Genomic DNA, 22,996 nt, shown 5'->3' with positions numbered 1-22,996 from the left:
ATAAGTGATACACGCGATTTGACTTTTGTATTTGGTGCTTTTGAGGAGTACAGAGATCGATTCACCTCTAAACTTAGTTGCACCTGCGTTATAGGATAACAGAGAGTGGAAGTGTTGATCGTTTGAGAAAGAGCTGTAACGAGGTACGATTTAAAGGTTGACTAATTCGTTCTAGAGAAGGAGAAGTTGGTGCAGCTCAATTTTTTTTTCTAGTGTTCTATCCAGATGCATGAGTCACGTGACATAGCCTGCGTTCTACTCGTATACAGCTACGTGTTCCATATGTTGTTTAAAGCAGTGTCTACTTGCGATCGTGAACGGTAAACCTCTCAGACATCAGAGGACTTCCATCTCATGTGTGATGAAACTTGACACATTCTTCTGTTGCGTCTTGCGTGTAAAATCGAGACTTCAGGGTCATAAATAACTTAGCGGTAAGAGCTTGTGATGCGCTGCAATCCCAGTGTACACATTTGCCTGACTGATGTGCTGTTTACAGAGCTAATGACGGAGTGACTTGTAATTTTCACATGTCGGACGCTGCTGCTATGCGTTTATCTGTTTCCTTGTAGGATGTATCCCCCACTACTATATATCATTTTATATATAGGCCTGATGCAGGCATCATATAATTTCTGAACCATGATCAGATGTGAACACTATACGTCTCCTCAAAGCTATATTGTGCTCCTATCATGCAACGCAAATGTTTTATGATTCGATAAGATAGTTCAGCGTAAAGAAATTAGGAAGAAGGATGTGTGTCTGATAGGTCGGAAACGAATGCGATCTAACATTATAACCGGTTTTTAAGTGCACAACTTTGTAGTCTTAGGAATGCATGTGTTTATGTTCTCTCTCTCTTACCGATACCTTCCTGATATCGATCCTAGACTCTACAACAGTACCTTAGAGTTCATAGCTTGGATGATCTAAGTAAAAATGTGTTGAACTCCATTTGTCTGGAACTCGACCGCATATAAAAATCAGTCTGTTCTTATTCTTCTTAACTGTATGCTATTACATGACGGAACTTTGAGATCTGTTACTATACACAGATAAGGAGTCCTTAGCTCCTCGACATGTCTGCATATCGAGAAATCTCTTGCACTTGGATTGGTTAGGACTCGGAAAGCTCTATTCATTCATGAGACGTGGAGTATAGCGGTCTTCTTCTGATCGGTTGCGTGTTAATTTGGTGACTGTTCTGCAGGGCGGGTTGGTCAGTGACAGTGTGGGGATGGTCTTTTACCCTAAGATGGCGAGAATGCTCTGTGACCCCCATAGGCAGAGAGATGGATCGTAAATTAAGCACAATGTTCGAGTTCTTAGAAATATGTAGAGCGCCGTTTGGTATACTTTGATGATTTATGTGTTCGAGAATTAACTGTGAATGGGCGTGCTTGAGCGGTCGTCTATCCATGTTCGCAATGATACTCGCAAAGTAGAGAAGGGATTGTTTAGCTATGATACTGAAATTGGGGAAACATGCTGTCACATGAATGGCCGGTGTTGGAGTTAATGTAAAATTCTTCACACTGTGTGTTTCTTAACATTACAGTACATCGGCTGTGTCTCTTCCATCACATCCGTGCATTGGTGCGCTGATGGTTACCACATAATGATTGAGATCGCTTCTTTGAGTTGGGGAAGAAGTTTTGTCGTTGGGTGACAACTTCTGGGGGTTGCTAGCAGCTAAACAGCGATCGCGTACATGAGTGCACAAATAGGAAAAACTCCTCGAAATGGAACGCGGAGCCATAATCTATTCCGTCACTGATGCATATGAGTTTAAATGCAGAGGTCGTCAATCTCTTTTGGACGGTAGTTTGGAAACTCTTCACAACGCTATCAGACTGTTCCAGCTTGCTTATGTTGTAACTGACTTTTATTGATCATCCAGTGCTATGCTGTCCGCCGTAAGAATATGATTTACACCGTGCGATGTCTAGTTTTCTGTGAGAGCTCGTGGATCAGTACGTCTTAATGTCAGTTTAGAATCTGACACAGACCTCGAAGACGTGGCAGAAAACGAAATGTTTGGCAATGTACAAAAGCGTGTTGGAAAACAGTGTTTGAATCAGGACCAGAGGGAGCGTCTCGTACGATAATTCGCTTAGAGTATAGGTGGCCAAACTTTAAAGTGGCCCCTGCGGTGTCTGTATATTTAATACGATCGTGTCCACATAGGCAGGCGCAGTTTGAGATGTCGGACTTAGTGAACGGTTAGGAATGCCTGGATGGCTGCATGCTACGCTATTCTGGGGGAGTGTTGTGAAATCTCTTTCTTCGCGCTGGAGGCCCACCAGAACTATACGTTACTGCGCCCGCGTCGCTGCCTTGGTGACTTCTAATTCGTATGAGCTTTTATAGTTCGTAATTTTTGTCTGTTTGGCTGACTCATTTGAATGGACGTGGATCTGTAGTACTTGTATCTAGTTTGGGGATGTACCACATTGCGTGCATTTCCACCGAATGGTCAAACCACGGTCCTGTTGCAGTAATCAGGTCGTTTCTGTTTCTACAGGGGTTGGTGAAGATGGTAGATATGTCTTTCTTCGACTTCTGCCCAGTTCAGACTTAAATTGGACCGAAAACCTGCGCGAATCTGTAGTAATGGGATCATTTGCACGATGTGTAGGGAGTGACTAAAACCACGTTGGAATTTTACTGTAGAAGCTAGGTGCCATACATATGATTGAGTAGTGATTGTAATCCGATGCGGGTATGTGTTTGAATGGAGAGAGGTGATTCCAAATGATTGACAACATTTCTAACGTATAGCCGAACACCAGAGATCTGAGAAGCTAGCGTACATTTTTCTTTTTACGACCTCAGTCAGCACATCAACTACTTCTACTGTTTATGTTCCTTCTCAGTCAGTCATCGCCTATAAGTCGGTGGGTATATCGCGGAACCTCTGATCTGATGTCGAGACAGAGTGCGTTACAAATACTAAAGAATTTTGTAGTTGGGGGGTGTGAGAGAGTCGCAGATACCGCGTACATACCATGTTCCTTAATCGAATCACTTTCAAAGTTCACTGATTTTATCCCTAGGCTGCATCTTTGACCGATAATACGTATTACTACGATCACCGTCACGATATTTGTCCAGAAAAAACAACCTCGTTGAGAAGTAATGTCGTAACTTGATTAGTAATGCGGGTATAGGTTTTAACATTGATACTTGTATGCACCTGTAGAACCAAGACTGACTATGACAATAATATGCGCTAGATGCTGGGATCGGTTTTTTCTTTAACATCTCGCCGATTACGTGTCTCTTTCTAGGACATAGTAATAGAACTCGAAAGAAGAACTTAAGAGAGATGCGTGCCCATCGCTGCTTTTCAATCAGTATTATTTGTTATAGTACGCAATCAGTTATTGACGAAGTAATAAACACCACTGGCCATTAAAATTGCTACACCAAGAGGAAATGCAGATAATAAACGGGTATTCATTGAAAAAATATATTATATTAGAACTGACATGTGATTACATTTTCAGGCAATTTGGGTGAATAGATGCCGAGAAATCAGTACCCAGAACAACCACCTCTAACCGTAATAACGGCCTTGATACGCCTGGGCATTGAGTCAAACAGAGTTTGGATGGCATGTACAGGTACAGCTGCCCATGCAGCTTCAACAGAATACCACAATTCATCAAGAGTAGTGATTGGCGAATTGTGATGAGCCAGTTGCTCGTCCACCATTGACCAGACGTCTTCAATTGGCGAGAGATCTTGAGAATGCGCTGACCAGGGCGGCAGTCGAACATTTTCTGTATCCAGATAGGCTCGTACAGGACCTGCTACATGCGGTCGTGCATTATCCTGGTGAAATATACGGTTTCGCAGGGATCGAATGAAGGGTAGAGCCACGGGTCGTAACACATCTGAAATGTAACGTCCACTGTTTAAAGTGCCGTCAATGCGAACAAGAGGTGGCCGAGATGTGTAACCAATGGCACCCCATACCATCACGCCGGTTGATACGCCAGTATGGCGATGACGACTACGCTCTACCAATGTGAGTGCACCACGATGTCGCCAAACACGGACCGACCATCATGATGCTGTAAACAGGACCTGGATTCATCCGAAAAAATGATGTTTTGCCATTCATGCACCCAGGTTCGTCGTTGAGTACACCATTGCAGGCGCTCCTGTCTGTGATGCAGCGCCAAGGGTAACCGCAGCCATGGTCTCCGAGCTGATAGTCAATGTTGCTGCTAACGTTGTCAAACTGTTTGTGCAGATGTCTTGCAAACGTCCCCATCTGTTGACTCAGGGATCGAGACGTGGCTGCACGATCCGTTACAGCCATGCGGATAAGATGCCTGTCATCTCGACTGCTAGTGATACGAGGCCGTTGGGATCCAGCACGGCGGTCCGTATTACCCTCCTGAACCCACCGATTCCATATTCTGCTAACAGTCATTGGATTTAGACCAACGCGAGCAGCAATGTCGCGATGCTATAAACCGCAATCGCGATAAGCTACAATCCGACCTTTATCAAAGTCGGAAACGTGATGGTACACATTTCTCATCCTTACACGAGGCATCACAACAACGTTTCACCAGGCAACGCCGGTCAACTGCTGTTTGTGTATGAGAAATCGGTTGGAAACTTTCTTCATGTCAGCACGTTGTAGGGATCGCCACCGGCGCCAACCTTGTGTGAATGCTCTGAAAAGCTAATCATTTGCATATCGCAGCATCTTCTTCCTGTCGGTTAAATTTCGCGTCTGTAGCACGTCATCTTCGTGGTGTAGCAATTTTAATGTCCAGTAGTATAGTTAGTGGATGCGTGATATGTTCGCATTTGTGCATCAGTTTTATAAAGTATGTGTGTTTGTGGAAGGGAGATGACTATCCCCTGTCGTATGGAATGTAAGGATTTGACTTGGAGTACTGTGATGGCAATTTGGTGTGTGTGTGTGGGGGGGGGGGGGGGGGGAAGAGTATGTCCAGTTGTAAGAAAGGTACAGCTATTTGCAGAGCCATTGCCGGCAAGAGGATCTATTTCCGATATTTCGGGCATTCTCGAATGCTGTTCAATTGAGAGTGCGATAGTAAGAGTTCATTGTAAGTATAATGATAAATATATATGCGAGCGGTTTTCCGGGATGATTCCGTGTATGGAAAGTCTGTGGTCGCAATGAGTCACGTTTCCTGTTAACAGCAGCATCCGTGCGAATGATGAGGCCTGTTGGATTGTAGGAATGTATATGAGTTAACTTTGCCCTTGCCTAGACGGCCAGATAGCCAACTAATACTTAGTATGTGCTGGGGGGCTTTCGTGATCAAGTGGAACTTTGAGAAGATGGTATGATTGAGATGGAGTGTTGTTCGCTTCCATGTAAATTGTTCGGTTGACTGTTTGTGCACATTTCGGGTATTTATTTAATTGACAGAAGATCGAATGTGGTGTGTGGAAGATACGTTTGCCTGTTCTCTAGACATGGGAAAGACATAGTTGGCTTGTAAATTATATGGATGATTTCGAGTATGTTTGATCGGCGAGATCGGTATGCGCGGTTGGAAATATGATTTTTCATGTTTGTTTCTAGTTACTCAGTGGTCTAGAGGACGCACCACATAGCTAAAGTTTGGTGGTTGTAGAGAAATGATTTCGAGTCTATATGTCGGGAATTATGTTGCGTTAGCTATCGGGAAGCTAATGCTGTGTACTTGATATCGAGAAATATAGCGAACATGGTATAATATTATAGCGAAAATACGTGTGTTCTTGTAATCCTCGAGTCTGGAGATGTGCATAGAAAAGCGAGTAGGCAAGGAAGCAGAGACAGTAACGCGTTTGTGTTGAGGTGAATACATCGCTAATTTGTAGAACAAGTCTGAGAGTGACTTCGGTTCACTGATGTAAAATGGGTGATTTTGTATGATGTGGGATGTGAACTGTATGTTTAATAGATCGACAAGGTACTTGGCGATATATTGCTGGGATGGTGATCGATTTCACACTCCAATATTCTTGCGAGTCTGCTATGTATTTCACGATCTGTAGAAAATATTTTTTCGGCTACTGTACAGATAGATATAAAAGATAACTTCAGTGTTTGTCTAAAATGTGTATATATTGTATTGTAAAGTTACTGTGGGTTACGTTATGTAATCTGTGTATATATTGCATTGTAAAGATAGTTATTTTTTATCTTATGGAATGACTAGAGGCGATGACTGTGTGTCCTATGGTGAGGGACGTATAGATTGCGCAGTTTGATAACGACAAGAGTATGAGTGAGAATTTTTAAGTGGAAAATTATATTCGCTATAAATACTGAAGTACAGTCGTCATGAGGAGAGATTACGTGTACATTGATTGATGTCAGACTGTAGCAGGAATAGTAATATTTAATTCTAGTTAGAGTGGTAAATATGTTCCTGGCTTCCAATATTCTTGTGAGTCTGGTATGTGCTTGATAATGGGGAGAAAATTTTGCAGGTTTAACTGTCAATGCAATTTAGCATTCTGTCTAATGTAACGGCTGAAAGCACCAGAAAGAATAGGTGGATCATGCTTCGATACCGGCGGCATCAGTAATTCTGCGAGGAAATTGGATTTGACCAAATAAGAATGCTCCATCATTTGTGCTGGGATATGGGAGCCTCTACATAGCTGCGGGAACATTTGCGTATGTTGAGAGCAGGATTGGTATAACGTGATGGGGTTAGGTCCGTGAGGAAGACTGCATTGGACGTTATTGTACGTTAACTATTGGAAGGCTAGTGCTGTGTACTTGATTTTCTATTTCTGGGGGGAGGTCGGGGGGCTATGGAATTTACTAGAGTTAGACTTGGTTATTATTTTAGATAGCAATGTGACTTGAGTATGAGATTGATAACGTTGCTGGATGCGTTTGCGATGGTATGTAGCTACACGTGGTGAAGTGTCAGTAAAGGTGACGTATGGTTCATTAGAATCGCCAGACCGCAGTTAGAGTGACGGTAGCGAGGAACGCACCACGCGCGCGGCCCTGCTTGGAGGGCGCGCTTTGTAAATAAGCTCCCGGCCATCAACGGCGCCTACATACAACCTTCGGCTGCAGCTCGCGGTTGCGCTCCCACCCGATCAGGTCAGCACGTGTGTCTAGGTGAAGACGTATCTGGATAGTAATTTCTCAGGAATGAAGTATGAATGAGATGTGGCCACTTGCGGGACCATGGCGTGGGGCCTACGCGTGGTTTGACAGCTGACGGCTGCGCCATGTCGTTGGGGCTGTGGACAGAGGTTGGCGGAGGGTACTTGCAGGCGTTGATTGCATTACTTCGCGGGCAGGTGTGTAGGCTGTGCTATGAGTTATTTGGACAGTTTACGAGTACTGAGCGTGTCTAGACGTAATTGTGCTGAATTATCTAGGAGGAGTGTGAATGTCTGTTATTAAATTATTTGCGTAAATTAGGAGTTGTTTGCGTGTCTGTAGAGTGTGTATTGTGAGCGCAAGCATAAGATGGAGAGTGTTTTGCCTCAGTGTGATAAATATATTCGATCTAGAAATAAAATGTTCGAAAGTAAATAGAGTGGACTCTGTAGTGTTGACAGGAGAGCCAACACCGTGTTACTAGAGGAGGCCGAAATGCACGCGTTTAGCTAACGCAGGCTGGAGTGAGGTCTGGAACATGACAAGGAATGAGTATTCAGAAAGCGGATGTAATTAGTTTCATACTTAACTTTAATCCATTAATTATGAACGTCGCTCTTGAAGGTACATGTTCCACAATATTATCTGTTCGGAAAAACATTCAGTAACTCAATATGGCGCCTTGCTAGGTCGTAGCAAATGACATAGCTGAAGGCTATGCTAAACTGTCGGCTAGACAAAAGAGAGCGTATGTATAGAGTGAACCATCGCTAGCAAAGTCGGATTTACAACTGGGGCTAGTGCTAAGGAGTCTCTCTAGGCGTGCCGTGTGGCCCACACAAATAGTTAAAGACTCCACCACGGTCCCCAACCCAGCACCACGCCCCCTTACCGACCCATATTGACAGGCTAACGTGTACTAACCTGCACTAATGTGTACTAACGTGCACAGCACATGACGTCTTCCAAGCTGGCCGGGGTGGCTGAGCGGTTCTAGGCGCTTGTCTGGAACTGCGCGACCGCTATGGTCGCAGATTCGAAGCCTGCCTCGGGCATGGATGTGTGTGACGTCTGTAGTTAGGTTTAAGTAGTTCTACGTTCTAGGGGACTGATGACCTCAGTCCCATAGTGCTCAGAGCCATTTGAACCTTTTTTTAATAAAGACAAGTCCTTTTTCCCGCCATTTTCTTTGCTTAGTAGAGATAACGGGGATGTGATGCATTATGATGGTGGAATTTGAACTTCGCGCCATTTTTCTGGGCGAGGGGGGCGTGGCACTTTCCCGCCAAAATGCAAACTTTCCGCCAAAATCCGTCATCTTGGATAACGGTTCTTGCGTCACCAGCTGACGTCATCGCCGCCATCTTGGATGACGTCATCGCCGCCATCTTGGATAATGGTACTTTGGAATAAAAGTGGTGTTGCCCTAATACTTACACTGACGGAAAAAAATCGCAACACCAAGAAGGAGTTGTGTGACATAAACGATAGTTGGTAGGCATGATTCCACTTCTGAAAAATTTCGCTGCAGGTGCAAATGAGTAGCGCTAGTAGCGCCACTGCGACGACGCAAATCAGGTTTGCTGTAAATACACGCTGTAACGGTCGTGAGCGTTAGTTAACTTTGAGCCTGGAAGTCTTGAGTTGTTGTCAGTCAAGAACGCCTTTAAGGCAACAAGAACGCCATTATCAACACCTCACTGGGTACACTCGTGGTTATCCCGCACACCCCGACTGCAAATTTGTACGTCAGTCTGGTGATTCCACCTGTTGTATTGCCGTTCATGACCAGCACTCCAGGGGGAGGGGGGGGGGGTTCCAACAAGATAACGCTCGCCCACATACCGCTGCTGTAATCGAACATGCCTCTACAGAGTGTCCATAGTTGCCTTGGCTTGCTCGATCACCAGACCTGTCTCCAGTCGAGCACCTATGGGGCATCATAGGACGACACCTCCAGGGTCGTGCTAAACAGCATTAACCGTCCCTGTGTTGACCGACAAAGTGCAATAGGCATGGAACTCCATCCATAAACTGACATCCGGCACCTGTACAACATAATGCATACACTTTTGCGAGCTTGCATTCAACATTCTGGCGGTTACCCCAGCTATTAATATACCAGCATTTCGCATTTGCAGTAGCTTATCTCGCGCTTGCATTAGCCTGCGATCTTGCAATGTTGATCACTTACGTATGTTGCTATGCAGACTTTCCCGGCGTATTAGTATATCAAATTTTTCTTCCGTTTGCTGCTAATGTGTGCGCCAAGATAGGTTGACTTTTGAAGAAATGAGAGATCAGATGTGTTTTTCATCCGCCAGCTAAGATTCGAGCAATTTTTGGCTCTGTCAAAGATGACTGAAGTTTGAAGAAGTCTGACGTTTACAAAATACAGTGTGACTGCGGGAAAATTTACATTGGCCAAACTATTCGTACCGTCAACGACAGGTGTATTGAACATCTACATCTACATCTACATGACTACTCTGCAATTCACATTTAAGTGCTTGGCAGAGGGTTCATCGAACCACAATCATACTATCTCTCTACTATTCCACTCCCGAACAGCGAGCGGGAAAAACGAACACCTAAAACTTTCTGTTCGAGCTCTGATTTCTCTTATTTTATTTTGATGATCATTCCTACCTATGTAGGTTGGGCTCAACAAAATATTTTCGCATTCGGAAGAGAAAGTTGGTGACTGAAATTTCGTAAAAAGGTCTCGCCGCGACGAAAAACGTCTATGCTGTAATGACTTCCATCCCAACTCGTGTATCATATCTGCCACACTCTCTCCCCTATAACGCGATAATACAAAACGAGCTGCCCTTCTTTGCACCCTCTCGATGTCCTCCGTCAATCCCACCTGGTAAGGATCCCACACCGCGCAGCAATATTCTAACAGAGGACGAACAAGTGTAGTGTAAGCTGTCTCTTTAGTGGACTTGTTGCATCTTCTAAGTGACCTGCCAATGAAACGCAATCTTTGGCTCGCCTTCCCGACAATATTATCTATGTGGTCCTTCCAACTGAAGTTGTTCGTAATTTTAACACCCAGGTACTTAGTTGAATTGACAGCCTTGAGAATTGTACTATTTATCGAGTAATCGAATTCCAACGGATTTCTTTTGGAACTCATGTGGATCATCTCACACTTTTCGTTATTTAGCGTCAACTGCCACCTGACACACCATATAGCAATCTTTTCTAAATCGCTTTGCAGCTGATACCGGTCTTCGGATGACCTTACTAGACGGTAAATTACAGCATCATCTGCGAACAGTCTAAGAGAACTGCTCAGATTGTCACCCAGGTCATTTATATAGATCAGGAACAGTAGAGGTCTCAGGACGCTTCCCTGGGGAACACCTGATATCACTTCAGTTTTACTCGATGATTTGCCGTCTATTACTACGAACTGCGACCTTCCTGACAGGAAAACACGAATCCAGTCGCACAACTGAGACGATACCCCATAGCTCCGCAGCTTGATTAGAAGTCGCTTGTGAGGAACGGTGTCAAAAGCTTTCCGGAAATCTAGAAATACAGAATCAACTTGAGATCCCCTGTCGATAGCGCCCATTACTTCGTACGAATAAAGAGCTAGCTGCGTTACACAAGAGCGATGTTTTCTGAAGCCATGCTGATTACGTGTCAATAGATCGTTCCCTTCGAGGTGATTCATAATGTTTGAATACAGTATATGCTCCAAAACCCTACTTCAAACCGACGTCAATGATATAGGTCTGTAGTTAAATGGATTACTCCTACTACCCTTCTTGAACACTGGTGGGACCTGCGCAATTTTCCAATCTGTAGGTACAGATCTATCGGTGAGCGAGCGGTTGTATATGAGTGCTAAGTAGGGAGCTATAGTATCAGCGTAATCTGAAAGGAACCTAATCGGTATACAATCTGGACCTGAAGACTTGCCCGTATCAAGCGATTTGAGTTGCTTCGCAACCCCTAAGGTATCTACTTCTAAGAAACTCATGCTAGCAGATGTTCGTGTTTCAAATTCTGGAATATTCCATTCGTCTTCCCTGGTGAAGGAATTTCGGAAAACTGCGTTCAATAACTCCGCTTTAGCGGCACAGTCGTCGATAACAGTACCATCGGCACTGCGCAGCGAAGGTATTGACTGCGTCTTGCCGCTTGTGTACTTTACATACGACCAGAATTTCTTCGGATTTTCTACCAAATTTCGAGACAATGTTTCGTTGTGAAACCTATTAAAGGCATCTCGCATCGAAGTACGTGCCAAATTTCGCGCGTCTGTAAATTTTAGCCCATCTTCAGGATTTCGCGTTCTTCTGAACTTCGCATGCTTTTTCCGTTGCCTCTGCAACAGCGTTCGGACCTTTTTTGTGTACCACGGAGGATCCGTTCCATCTCTTAGCAATTTATGAAGTATGAATATCTCAATTGCTGTTGCTACTATATCATTGAATTTGAGACACATCTCGTCTACATTCGCATAGTCAGTTCGGAAGGAATGGAAATTGTCTTTTAGGAAGGCTTCTAGTGGCACTTTATCCGCTTTTTTAAATAAAATTATTTTGCGTTTGTTTCTGATGGATTTGGAAGAAATGGTATTGAGCCTAGCTACAATGACCTTTTGATCACTAATCCCTGTATCAGTCATGATGCTCTCTATCAGCTCTGGATTGTTTGTGGCCAAGAGGTCAAGTGTGTTTTCGCAACCATTTACAATTCGCCATACGCGATTTTTACAACCTGATAAATCTGCGGTGGCTGAGCATTGCCTTTCAGAGGGACACAGGATGTCTATACAATGAGACACAAGTAGTTGCAAATGCTTCTCGGTATTGCGATTGTGTTTTAAAAGAATCTGTCGAAATCAGATTAGCAGATAATATCATTAATCGTTATAATGGATACCCAATAAGTAAAACATGGATCCTCTTTCATCGGACATGAAGAAACAACGGCATCTGAATCGGCCGGCTATGAATAATCATTTGAAACGATATATCGTTTCCAACAGCATTCACAACCGGAGGCGCTGCAACTCTTTTTTTCGCCTAGGGGAGCAAGAATGATTGAGTGCGTGCGCACAGTACCTAGCGCATGCGCTGTTATACTTCCGATGCGTATAAAGGTGCAGTCATTTCCGAGTAGAAAGAGTTGTCGGCGAGAGCAACGTAGCTTTTTCTCACATGATGATGCGGCCAGGTGGACCTCTGAAATATTGTGCTCATATAACAGTTTTATCCAGCTGGAAACCCGACAAAAGTTTGATACTTACATATGTTACCTAGACAAAACATTCCTGAAATTTCATTACTTCACATTGATTACTTTCTAGTGTTGCTATGCTCTTTTTCGGCTTTGTTATGGGTTAGCACTTCCTCTCTCCAGGACATGTGTTGTGACAATAATTATGTACGATGAAGCACATTTATCTTTGAAGTGCTCATTCCACAATTCCCGAGCTTGTTTAAGTTTGAGATTGCTCTCTTAGTCTTCTTAGCTTCTGATCACGTCTCTAACATTAGGAGACGCAACTGTAGGCGTAGAAATACACTGGTGTGGAAAATTTAAAGACAAAAGTAACTTTAGCGTGATGTGTCACTGCCAAGTACATAACTCGATGACACTTAGTTCATACATAGAAATAACTGCTACAGTACAGGGTAGTACAGAAGAAAACTGAAGAAATATGCTATGAGACGAACATAAATGACACTTTTATTCAAAAACAATAATTACACTTAAGTCACCGCGATTCATGACGGCCCTCTGGACATTAAAAATGGCGGAACATCAGGCAAAAGTTACTTTCATTCTTAAGTTTTCCACACCACTGTATGTCTCGAACGGACAAACACTGCCTGTCGTCCGTCATTCAGACCAGTCAAAGAGTATCTGGTACACACTTAGTCGATAAACTGCAAATCCTGAGACAGTTGGAATTTGTTCCCTCTTCAGACGTCGTTGGGTATCGTGGTCAATGGCGGCGAGATATGTTTTGTTGTCAAACTCGAACTGACTTGTCAAAAACATTTCCTGTGTTTCAGAACAGTCATCAGAGCCTTGAAATGTACATTCAGTTGTGCTGGGGCTGTGGTCTACCCCTGAGATCAGTTTAGTGCTTTGTGTCTTGTCCCTGTTCGAAGCAGTAAGCGCTCCTTTTCCATAGGAATTGCGATATAGACTATGCATAACTGTGCAGTGTATCCAGCGTACACCTGCGTCATTCACACGAAGAGCTTAAGAAGTCTACTGTCATTTAATCTATGCCTTTGAAAATACTGTTAAGTGCATGGAACAAGGTTTTTTTTCGGTTCCATTCGTGCGCGGAGAGCGGGAAGCATGTTTAAATCACTTTGTTCGCGTTCGTAATTAATTTAACGTTGTCTTTGTACACTTATGGGGCTATGTGAGGTTCCTCATTTAATACTGGTTCTTGAAACTTTGTAAGTAGCTTTCTGCGGGATAGTTGGTGTCTGGAAGTTCAGTTTCTGCAGCAATCTCCTGACGTTCTTCTGTCAGGCAAACAAACCTGTGACCGTTCCTGATGCTCTTATTTGTAGACGTTCAATACTTCCCTCGTTACTCCTACTTGGTATAGGTCCCACATACTTGATCAGTATTCTAGCATGAATCGTACAAGTATTTTCTAAGCAGTCTCCTTCGTAGATGGACTAAGTTTTCGCATTATCCTAGAAATGAACCGAAATCTGTGCGATTATTCCATTTCATATATATTACTTGCCTGGAGCATGTCTAATCCCACAGGCTCCAATATTTGTTTATTGGGATACCAGTGTGAAACTTCATGCGAGGACTTCCAAATCCTCAGAAAAGCGGCATCAGTTCGAGCTCCATTATGTATGGGCACGGAGGGAAAAAAAAGTTGTTTGGTCTCCAAACTACAAAGGTTATCATGCTTGGGCTTCATAGTTGTAGAGGGAGAAAGGGTAAGTATTGTAATAGTAGTCTGAGTTTGGCCTCTTTCTGAAAACTAGAACAACCTGTTATTTTTACAGTTACTCTTTAGATAACCGTTTATTGAACAACTGACTTCCTCCCATAAAACATTAAGACTAAAAATTAGAAATAATACGCCAGATGTACTAATAGTTATCTCAGGGTCACTACCCTGAGTTATAGTTATTGCCTTAAGACAAACAAAATATCAAAATGCGTCGTTTATAGACTTTGATAATCATTGTACTGAGAACCAAAGTACTCAGTGATCTCCAACCAGAGGTTGAAGGGTCCCACACGAGGCCTAGAAGCAAAGTGACCCACACTACCAGCAAACCTCTACCCTAGTTTTTTTCAAAAAGTGCACCCCCATGCAGTTAACTGGATAGGTCTGATATTTCATCTCTCCTATCGAATGATTTGGTAGCCACTTTCATTGCCGTTGCGTAATGCCAATTTTTCCCCACACTAAAAGACATTTACCTCGTTCGTTCGGTTTCTTCTTCTTTCAAGAAGCGAGCGATTCGCCTGTTCTAGAGACAGAGGCGGTTAAATTTCTTCATTTGCGATTTGTGAATAATACACCCTAAGACAGACAATGATGCACCACGAAGCAATTATCTAGATGGACCAGAAACTGGTAGATGTGATGTACATGTATAGACAATCAAATGATCAGAATTTCAGGAAATTGAATGATTTATTCAAGAGAAAGAGCTTTAGAAACTGAGCAAGTCAGTAACGCGTTGGTCCTCTTCTGCCCCTAATGCAAGCAGTTTTTGGGCGTGTCAGTGATTGGCAGAGATATTAGATCCCCTCCTGATGGATACTGTGCCAGGTTCATTCCAATTGGAGCGTTAGATCGTCAAAATTATGAGATGCTTGGAGGGCCCTGCCCAAATTGCTCTAAACGTTCTCAACTGGGGAGAGATCCGGCGACCTTTCTTGCCAAGGTAGGATTTGGCAAACACGAAGACAAGCGGTAGAAACTCTCACCGTGTGCGGGCGGGCATTGTTGTTGTTGTTGTTGTGGTCTTCAGTCCTGAGACTGGTTTGATGCAGCTCTCCGTGCTACTCTATCCCGTGCAAGCTTCTTCATCTCCCAGTACCTACTGCAACCTACATCCTTCTGAATCTGCTTAGTGTATTCATCTCTTGGCCTCCCTCTACGATTTTTACCCTCCACGCTGCCCTCCAATACTAAAGTGGTGAACCCTTGATGCCTCAGAACATGTCCTACCAACCGATCCCTTCTTCTAGTCAAGTTGTGCCACAAACTCCTCTTCTCCCCAATCCTATTCAATACCTCCTCATTAGCTGAGTGATCTACCCATCTAATCTTCAGCATTCTTCTGTAGCACCACATTTCGAAAGCTTCTATTCTCTTCTTGTCCAAAGTATTTATCTTCCATGTTTCACTTCCATAGATGGCTACACTCCATACAAATACTTTCAGAAACGACTTCCTGACAAATCTATACTCGATGTTAACAAATTTCTGGGCGGGCATTGTCTTGCTGAATTGTAAGCCCAACGTGGCCTGCTATGAAGGGCAACAAAACGGAACGTAGAATATCATCATTGTACTGCTGTGCTTTAACGGTGTGCGAATGACAACGGAAAGCGTTCTGCTATGAAATGGCGACCCAGACCATCACTCCTAGTTGTACATCAGGGGACAGTCAAGTTGGTATTCCTCTGTTCATCGGAGCTCATTTCGATGCGGGACTCATCAATGAAGACAATTCTACTCCGGTGAATGAGATTTCAGGCCGAAAACGTGTTGCATGCACGTCCAAAGAAACTTCGTATCGTACTTCTGAAATATACAGGCACTGTCATATCGTATCTCCCGCCAGTTCTCTTCCTAAAATCGTTCATATGTGAGGTGAGGTAAGATTTAATTCGCTAGTCTTTGCGAACCTTTGAGCTCTGTTGAGACGTCAGTTTTTCAGGTCACTTCGATTGTGTTCCTGCCTGGGGTGATATCGTGTAGCGACTTTCTTGGTCTCTGCCTGTGGCCCCAGGTGGCTTACTGTTGCCTCTGCACATTAGATAGCAACTTACTGGCAAGACGTTCTAAGTATACACTGACGTGACAAAAGTCATGGGACAGTGATGCGCACACAACAGATGGCAATAGTATCACGTGCACAAGGTATAAAAGGGCAATATATTGCCAGAGGTGTCATTTATACTGCGGTGACTCGTGTGAAAAGGTGTTCGACGTGATTAATGCCACGTGACGGGAATTAACAGACTTTGAACGTGGAATGGTGATTGGAGCTAGATGCATGGGACATTCCACTTCGGAAATCGTTAGGTGATTCAATATTCCGAGATCCATAGAGTTAAGAATGGGCTTTACTTCTCACCACGGACAACGCAGTGGCCGACGGTCTTCACCTAACGACCGAGAGCATTGGCGTTTACATGGAGTTGTCATTGCTAACAGACAAGAAACATTCCGTGAAATAACCGAAGAAATCAATGTGGGACGCGCGATGAACATATCTGTAAGAACAGTAAGGCGTTCGATACAGTGCCCCACAGTCGTTTAATGAACAAAGTGAGAGCATATGGACTATCAGACCAATTGTGTGATTGGATTGAAGAGTTCCTAGATAACAGAACGCAGCATGTCATTCTCAATGGAGAGGAGTCTTCCGAAGTAAGAGTGATTTCAGGTGTGCCGCAGGGGAGTGTCGTAGGTCCGTTGCTATTCACAATATACATAAATGACCTTGTGGATGACATCAGAAGTTCACTGAGGCTTTTTGCGGATGATGCTGTGGTATATCGAGAGGTTGTAACAATGGAAAATTCTACTGAAATGCAGGAGGATCTGCAGCTAATTGACGCATGGTGCAGGGAACGACAATTGAATCTCAATGTAGACAAGTGTAATGTGCTGAGAATACACAGAAAGAAAGATCCCTTATCATTTAGCTACAATATAGCAGGTCAGCAACTGGAAGCAGTTAATTTCATAAATGATATGAGAGTAGGTATTAGGAGTGATTTAAAATGGAATGATCATATAAAGTTAATCGTCGGTAAAGCAGACGCCAGACTGAGATTCATTGAAAGAATCCTAAGGAAATGCAATCCGAAAACAAAGGAAGTAGGTTACAGTACACTTGTTCGCCCACTGCTTGAATACTGCTCAGCAGTGTGGGATCCGTACCAGATAGGGTTGATAGAAGAGATAGAGAAGATCCAACGAAGAGCAGCGCGCTCCGTTACAGGATCATTTAGTAATCGCGAAAGCGTTGCGGAGATGATAGATAAACTCCAGTGGAAGACTGCAGGAGAGACGCTCAGTAGCTCGGTATGGGCTTTTGTTGAAGTTTCGAGAACATACCTTCACCGAGGAGTCAAGCAGCATATTGCTCCGTCCTACGTATATCTCGCGAAGAGACCCTGAGGATAAAATCAGAGAGATTAGAGGCATACCGACAATCCTTCTGTCCACGAATAATACGAGACTGGAATAAAAGGGAGAACCGATAGAGGTACTCAAGGTACCCCCCGCCACACACCGTCAGGTGGCTTGCGGAGTATGGACGTAGACGTAGATGTAGAACAGTGCGGCTAAATTTGGCGATAATGGGCTATGACAACACACGACCGACAAGAGGACCTTTGCTAATAGAGCGACTTCACCTGCACTGCCACTCCTAGGCTCGTGACTGCATCGGTTGAGCCCTAGACGGCGGGAAAACCGTGGCTTTGTCAGATGAGTCCCGATTTCATTTGGTATGAGCTGATGATAGGGTTCGAGTGTTGCTTAGGCCCCACGAAACTGTGGACCAAAATTGTCAACGAGGTACTGTGCAAACTGGTGGTGGCTCCATAATGGCGTGGGCTCTGTTTGCATGGAATGGACTGAGTCCTCTGGTCAACTGAACCGTCCATTGACTGGAAATGGTTATTTTCGGCTACTTGGAGACTATCTGAAGCTATTCATGGTCTTCATGTTGCCAAACAACGATGGAATTTTTATGCATTGAGGCGTAGTGCCGTATAAAGATCCTGCCTTGGAGGCGGTTAAGTGGGAGATGTGTCTCAGAGCTGGATAGTGACAGATGGTGACGCGAGACTGGACGCGCACGTAGTTTATGTATCCGTCCATAGAGGACAGTATTGGATAGGGGACTGATTTAGTTTCGATTGTGCCTACTTGAGTGCACTAAAGTAATAGATTTTTCATAAACTGTTCTAGTATTTTCTTAGGGTTATTATGTCTTTTTTTGTATGTAAAATGTTATAAATGTGTTTTAGCAGTATGAATGATGCGTGAGTGTGAATTAATTTTAATATGAAGATAATTGTTTAACGAGTTCTGTAGTAGGATTAAGTGTGGGAACATTTCGAAGAAGTATGGATATGAACACAGGGGATTTTTGTAGAATAGATTTGTAAAGTAAGTTTATGGTAAAGGGAAAGTTAATTCAGATATAAATAACAATAGTAAATAACTTTATGAATAAGCAAAGCTTCAACATATTAGATTATTACGTCGGTAACAAGTGCAGTCGTTAGGTTTACTATTTTGCGATTGGTTATTGATGAAAAGTGCGGACTGGCGCGGGAGAATGTTGTTTTGCTATTGGCTGTTGAGTAAACTGACCAGTGGTAAAGCAATATTCTTCGCGCGCCTTTCTCTGCTGGTAGAGAAGACAGAGTATTCTAGAGAAGAGTCGAAGCCTAGCCATGAAACAGATCGGACGTGTGTAGTAGTAGTTCCGATGGAAATGATACGTTGCCGGATCTAGCAGTGTTTCATCCATCAAAAGTGTTGGAAAGTGACGGCATAATTATTCCGACGTGTGTGAAGAAATTTTGGAATTTTTAAGTGAATTTTGTCAACAGAAAAGACATATATTCTGCGTGGCGTATTGAGCAGGTCGGTGGCTAAAAACTGTGACTGCATTTGGTACCGACAGACTTAATATTTGGCGAGCATTATCAATCAAAAACAATCAGTATTTCTGTAGCAATTATGTTTTTGGGAAATGCAAACACCATAAACTTGATAACGTGAGTGAAAGGGATTGTGAGTGACTGTGTTAAAACTTACAGGGGCTTGGCAGTGGTACTTGTTCACCTAAGTTTCAGAAAATATTAATTGAGGACAACATTTCCAAACTTTTATTTGTGTGAAAACTTTCTCCCGAAATGTAGATTAGTGATTTAAATTGCAGCCTGGTTCACGTCGAAGTACAGTAGGTTTCACTCGGCTTCCCTACTGATGATCTGCTGAGACGATGTTCACAGGTAGGTGCAGTTCCGTCGTAAAAGGACGGAAGGAACCGCGCCGCCGCAGGATGGCGATGCGCCATGCCCATGTCACCAGACCGCAATTGTCGCGATTGTTTGAAAAACATTCTGGACAATTCGAGCGATTGATTGCGGCTCCCAGATCGCCAGACATGGGACATAACTGAGTGCAAATCTGCGCCAGTAACGCTTTCGAAACAATGGGCGGCTGCAAAGACAGGTGCCTAAATACACTACTGGCCATTAAAATTGCTACACCAAGAATAAATCCAGATGATAAACGGGTATTCATTCGACAAATATATTATATTACAACTGATATGTGATTACATTTTCACGCAGTTTGGGTGCATAGATACTTGGAAATCAGTACCCAGAACAACCACCTCTGGCCGTAATAACGGCCGTAATACACCTGGACATTGGGTCAAACAGAGCTTGGATGGCGTGTACAGGTACAGCTGCCCATGCAGCTTCAACACGATACCACAGTTCATCAAGAGTAGTGACTGGCTTGTTGTGACAAGCCAGTTGCTCGGCCACCATTGACCAGATGTTTTCAATTGGTGAGAGATCTGGAGAATGTACTGGCCAGGACAGCAGTCGAACATTTTCTCTATTCAGAAAGGCCCGTACAGGATCTGCAACATGCGGTCGCGCATTATCCTGCTGAAATGTTGGGTTTCGCAGGGATCGAGTGAAGGGTAGAGGCACGGGTCGTAACACATCTGAAATGTAACGTCCGCTGTTTAAAGTGCCGTCAATGTGAACAAGAGGTGACCGAGACGTGTAACCAACGGCCCCCCACACCATCACGCTAGGTGATACGCTAGTGCGGCGATGACGAATACACTCTTCCAATGTGCGTTCACCGCGATGTCGGCAAACACGGATGCGACCGTCGTGATGCTGTAAACAGAACCTGGATTCATCCGAAAAAATGACGTTTTGCCATTCGTGCACCCAGGTTCGTCGTTGAGTACACCATTGCCGGCTCTCGTGTCTGTGATGCAGCGTCAAGGGTAACCGGAGCCACGGTCTCAGAGCTGATAGTCCATGCTGCTGCAAACGTCGTCGAACTGTTCGTGCAGATGGTTGTTGTCTTGCAAACGTCCCCATCTGTTGACTCAGGGACGTGGCCGCACGATCCGTTACAACTATGCGGATAAGATGCCTGTCATCTCGACTGCTAGTGATACGAGGCCGTTGTGATCCAGCACGGCATTCCGTACGACCCTCCTGAACCCACCGATTGAATATTCTGCTAACAAGTAGTGGATCTCGACCAACGCGAGTATTAGTATCGCGATACGATAAACCGCACCGCGATAGGCTACAATCCGACAATCCAATCAAAGTCGGAAACGTGATGGTACGGATTTCTCCTCCGTACACGAGGCATCACAATAACGATTCACCAGGCAACGCCGGTTAACTGCTGTTTGTGTATGAGAAATCGGATCGGAACTTTCCTCATGTCAGCACGTTGTAGGTGTCGCCAGCGGCGCCAACCTTGTGTAAATGCTCTGAAAAGCTAGTCATTTGCATATCACAGCATCTTCTTCCTGTCGGTTAAATTTCGCGTCTTTAACACGTCATCCTCGTGGTGTAGCAATTTTAATGGCCAGTAGTGTATTTCTGCAGGGGACTTCCAGCGACAGGTTGAGTCGATGCCACGCAGTGCTGCTGCAGTACGCCGGGCAAAAGAGGGTTCGACACTATGTTAGGAGGTATCCCATAACTTTTCTCACCTCGCGTTATTTTGAGGTCTTACAGTTGTGTGGTGTGTTGCAGTCCCGAACGGGCAGGTGACGGCTCGGCCGGAGCAGCTGCAGCGGCTGCTGTCGCTGGAGGCGGGGTCCGCGGTGGGGGCGACGCGGCGGCCCAGCTGCCGGCCGGCGGCGTCGCGGCTCAAGGTGCCGCTGCGCGCGCTGCGCCTTCTGCTGCTCGCCGTGGCGCTGCCCGCGGCGCTGGTGGCGGCGCCGCTCTACATGCGCTACCGCGTCTACGGCGACCAGCTGTACCCGGCCGCCGCCTCAGACATGCGCGTCATCGACGCCCGCGTCTCCACCACCTGGTGCCAGGTCAGTGCCCTCGTCGCCACTCGGGTCCGCCCTAGTCCCTATGTGTGGCGGCAGTACAGTGGTTCGACCAGAGTTACCAAACCGGGTTAGCCCGGATTGTGGGGATTTCAAGTAGCCGATGTTAAATTGTTACTAACAAGGGAACCTCCCCACCGCACCACCCTCAGATTTAGTTATAAGTTGGCACAGTGGATAGGCCTTGAAAAACTGAACACAGATCAATCGAGAAAACAGAAAAATTAATCAAAATATACAAACTGATTGGTCCATGCGCAAGATAGGCAACATCAAGGGTCAGATGAGCTCAGGAGCGCCGTGGTCCCGTGGTTAGCGTGAGCATAAGCGAAACGAGAGGTCCTTGCTTCAAGTCCTCCCTCAAGTGAAAAGTTTCTTTTATTTTCGCGAAATTATGATCTGTCCGTTCGTTCATTGACGCCTCTGTTCACTGTAATAAGTTTAGTGTCCGTGTTTTGCGACCGCACCGCAAAACCGTGCGATTAGTAGACGAAAGGACGTTCCTCTCCAATGGGAACCGAAAACATTTGCTCGCAAGGTCATAGGTCAACCGATTCCTCCACAGGAAAACACGTCTGGTATATTCTATACGACACTGGTGACGGCATGTGCGTCACGTGACAGGAATATGTTGTCGGCCCACCTAACTTGTACACTTGGCGAATGGGTAAAAAGATTCTTCTACCTTGCCCGATTTAGGTTTTCTGGTGGATGTCATAATCACTCCCAAAAAAGTGATGAAAAGATAAGAGTTTGTCACATAAACGGCAACAAATGAATGCAATAGTTTCACAGTCGCGTCAAAACATGTTTTTGACGTTTTCAAATTTTTCCGTGTGTAGACTGTCAAATCCTGCATATATATATATATATATATATATATATATATATATATATATATGCAGGATTTCACAGTCTACACACGGAAATATATAAAATATATATATATATATATATATATATATATATATATATATATATGCGTGATTTGACAGCCTACACACGGAAAAAAATTGAAAACGTTAAAAACATGTTTTGACGCGACTGTCATGGTTGGCCTCCCAGGTCCCCAGACCTCAGCCCGTGCGATTATTGGCTTTGGGGTTACCTGAAGTCGCAATTGCATCGTGATCGACCGACATCTCTAGGGATGCTGAAAGATAACATCCGACGCCAACGCCTCACTATAACTCCGGGCATGATATATATATATATATATATATATATATATATATATATATATATATATAGGGTGATCAAAAAGTCAGTATAAATTTGAAAACTGAGTAAATCACGGAATAATGTAGATAGAGAGGTACAAATTGACACACATGCTTGGAACGACATGGGGTTTTATTAGAACAAAAAAATACGAAAGTTCAGAAAATGTCCGAGAGATGGCGATTCATTTGATCAGAATAGCAATAAGACGATGCAAAGATGATGTTCTGTACAGGAAATCCTCAATATGTCCACCATAATTCCTCAACAATAGCTGTAGTCGAGGAATAATGTGAACAGCACTGTAAAGCATGTCCGGAGC

General features: G+C 44.2%; 1 protein-coding gene across 4 annotated transcripts in view; it reads left to right on the top strand.

Annotated features, from left to right (window-relative positions):
- Positions 1-22,996, top strand: part of LOC126272389 (uncharacterized) — a 363,563-nt gene that overhangs the window by 243,422 nt on the left and 97,145 nt on the right. For all 4 annotated transcript variants that reach the window (XM_049975211.1, XM_049975212.1, XM_049975209.1 and 1 more), the window contains exon 2: positions 21,149-21,438. In XM_049975211.1, the coding sequence (XP_049831168.1) occupies positions 21,149-21,438 (290 nt within the window). The remainder of the gene's footprint in view (positions 1-21,148; positions 21,439-22,996) is intronic.

Source organism: Schistocerca gregaria, chromosome 5 (assembly GCF_023897955.1).
Source record: "Schistocerca gregaria isolate iqSchGreg1 chromosome 5, iqSchGreg1.2, whole genome shotgun sequence".
Taxonomy (NCBI): domain Eukaryota; kingdom Metazoa; phylum Arthropoda; class Insecta; order Orthoptera; family Acrididae; genus Schistocerca; species Schistocerca gregaria.
This window is presented reverse-complemented; position numbering and strand designations above follow the sequence as displayed.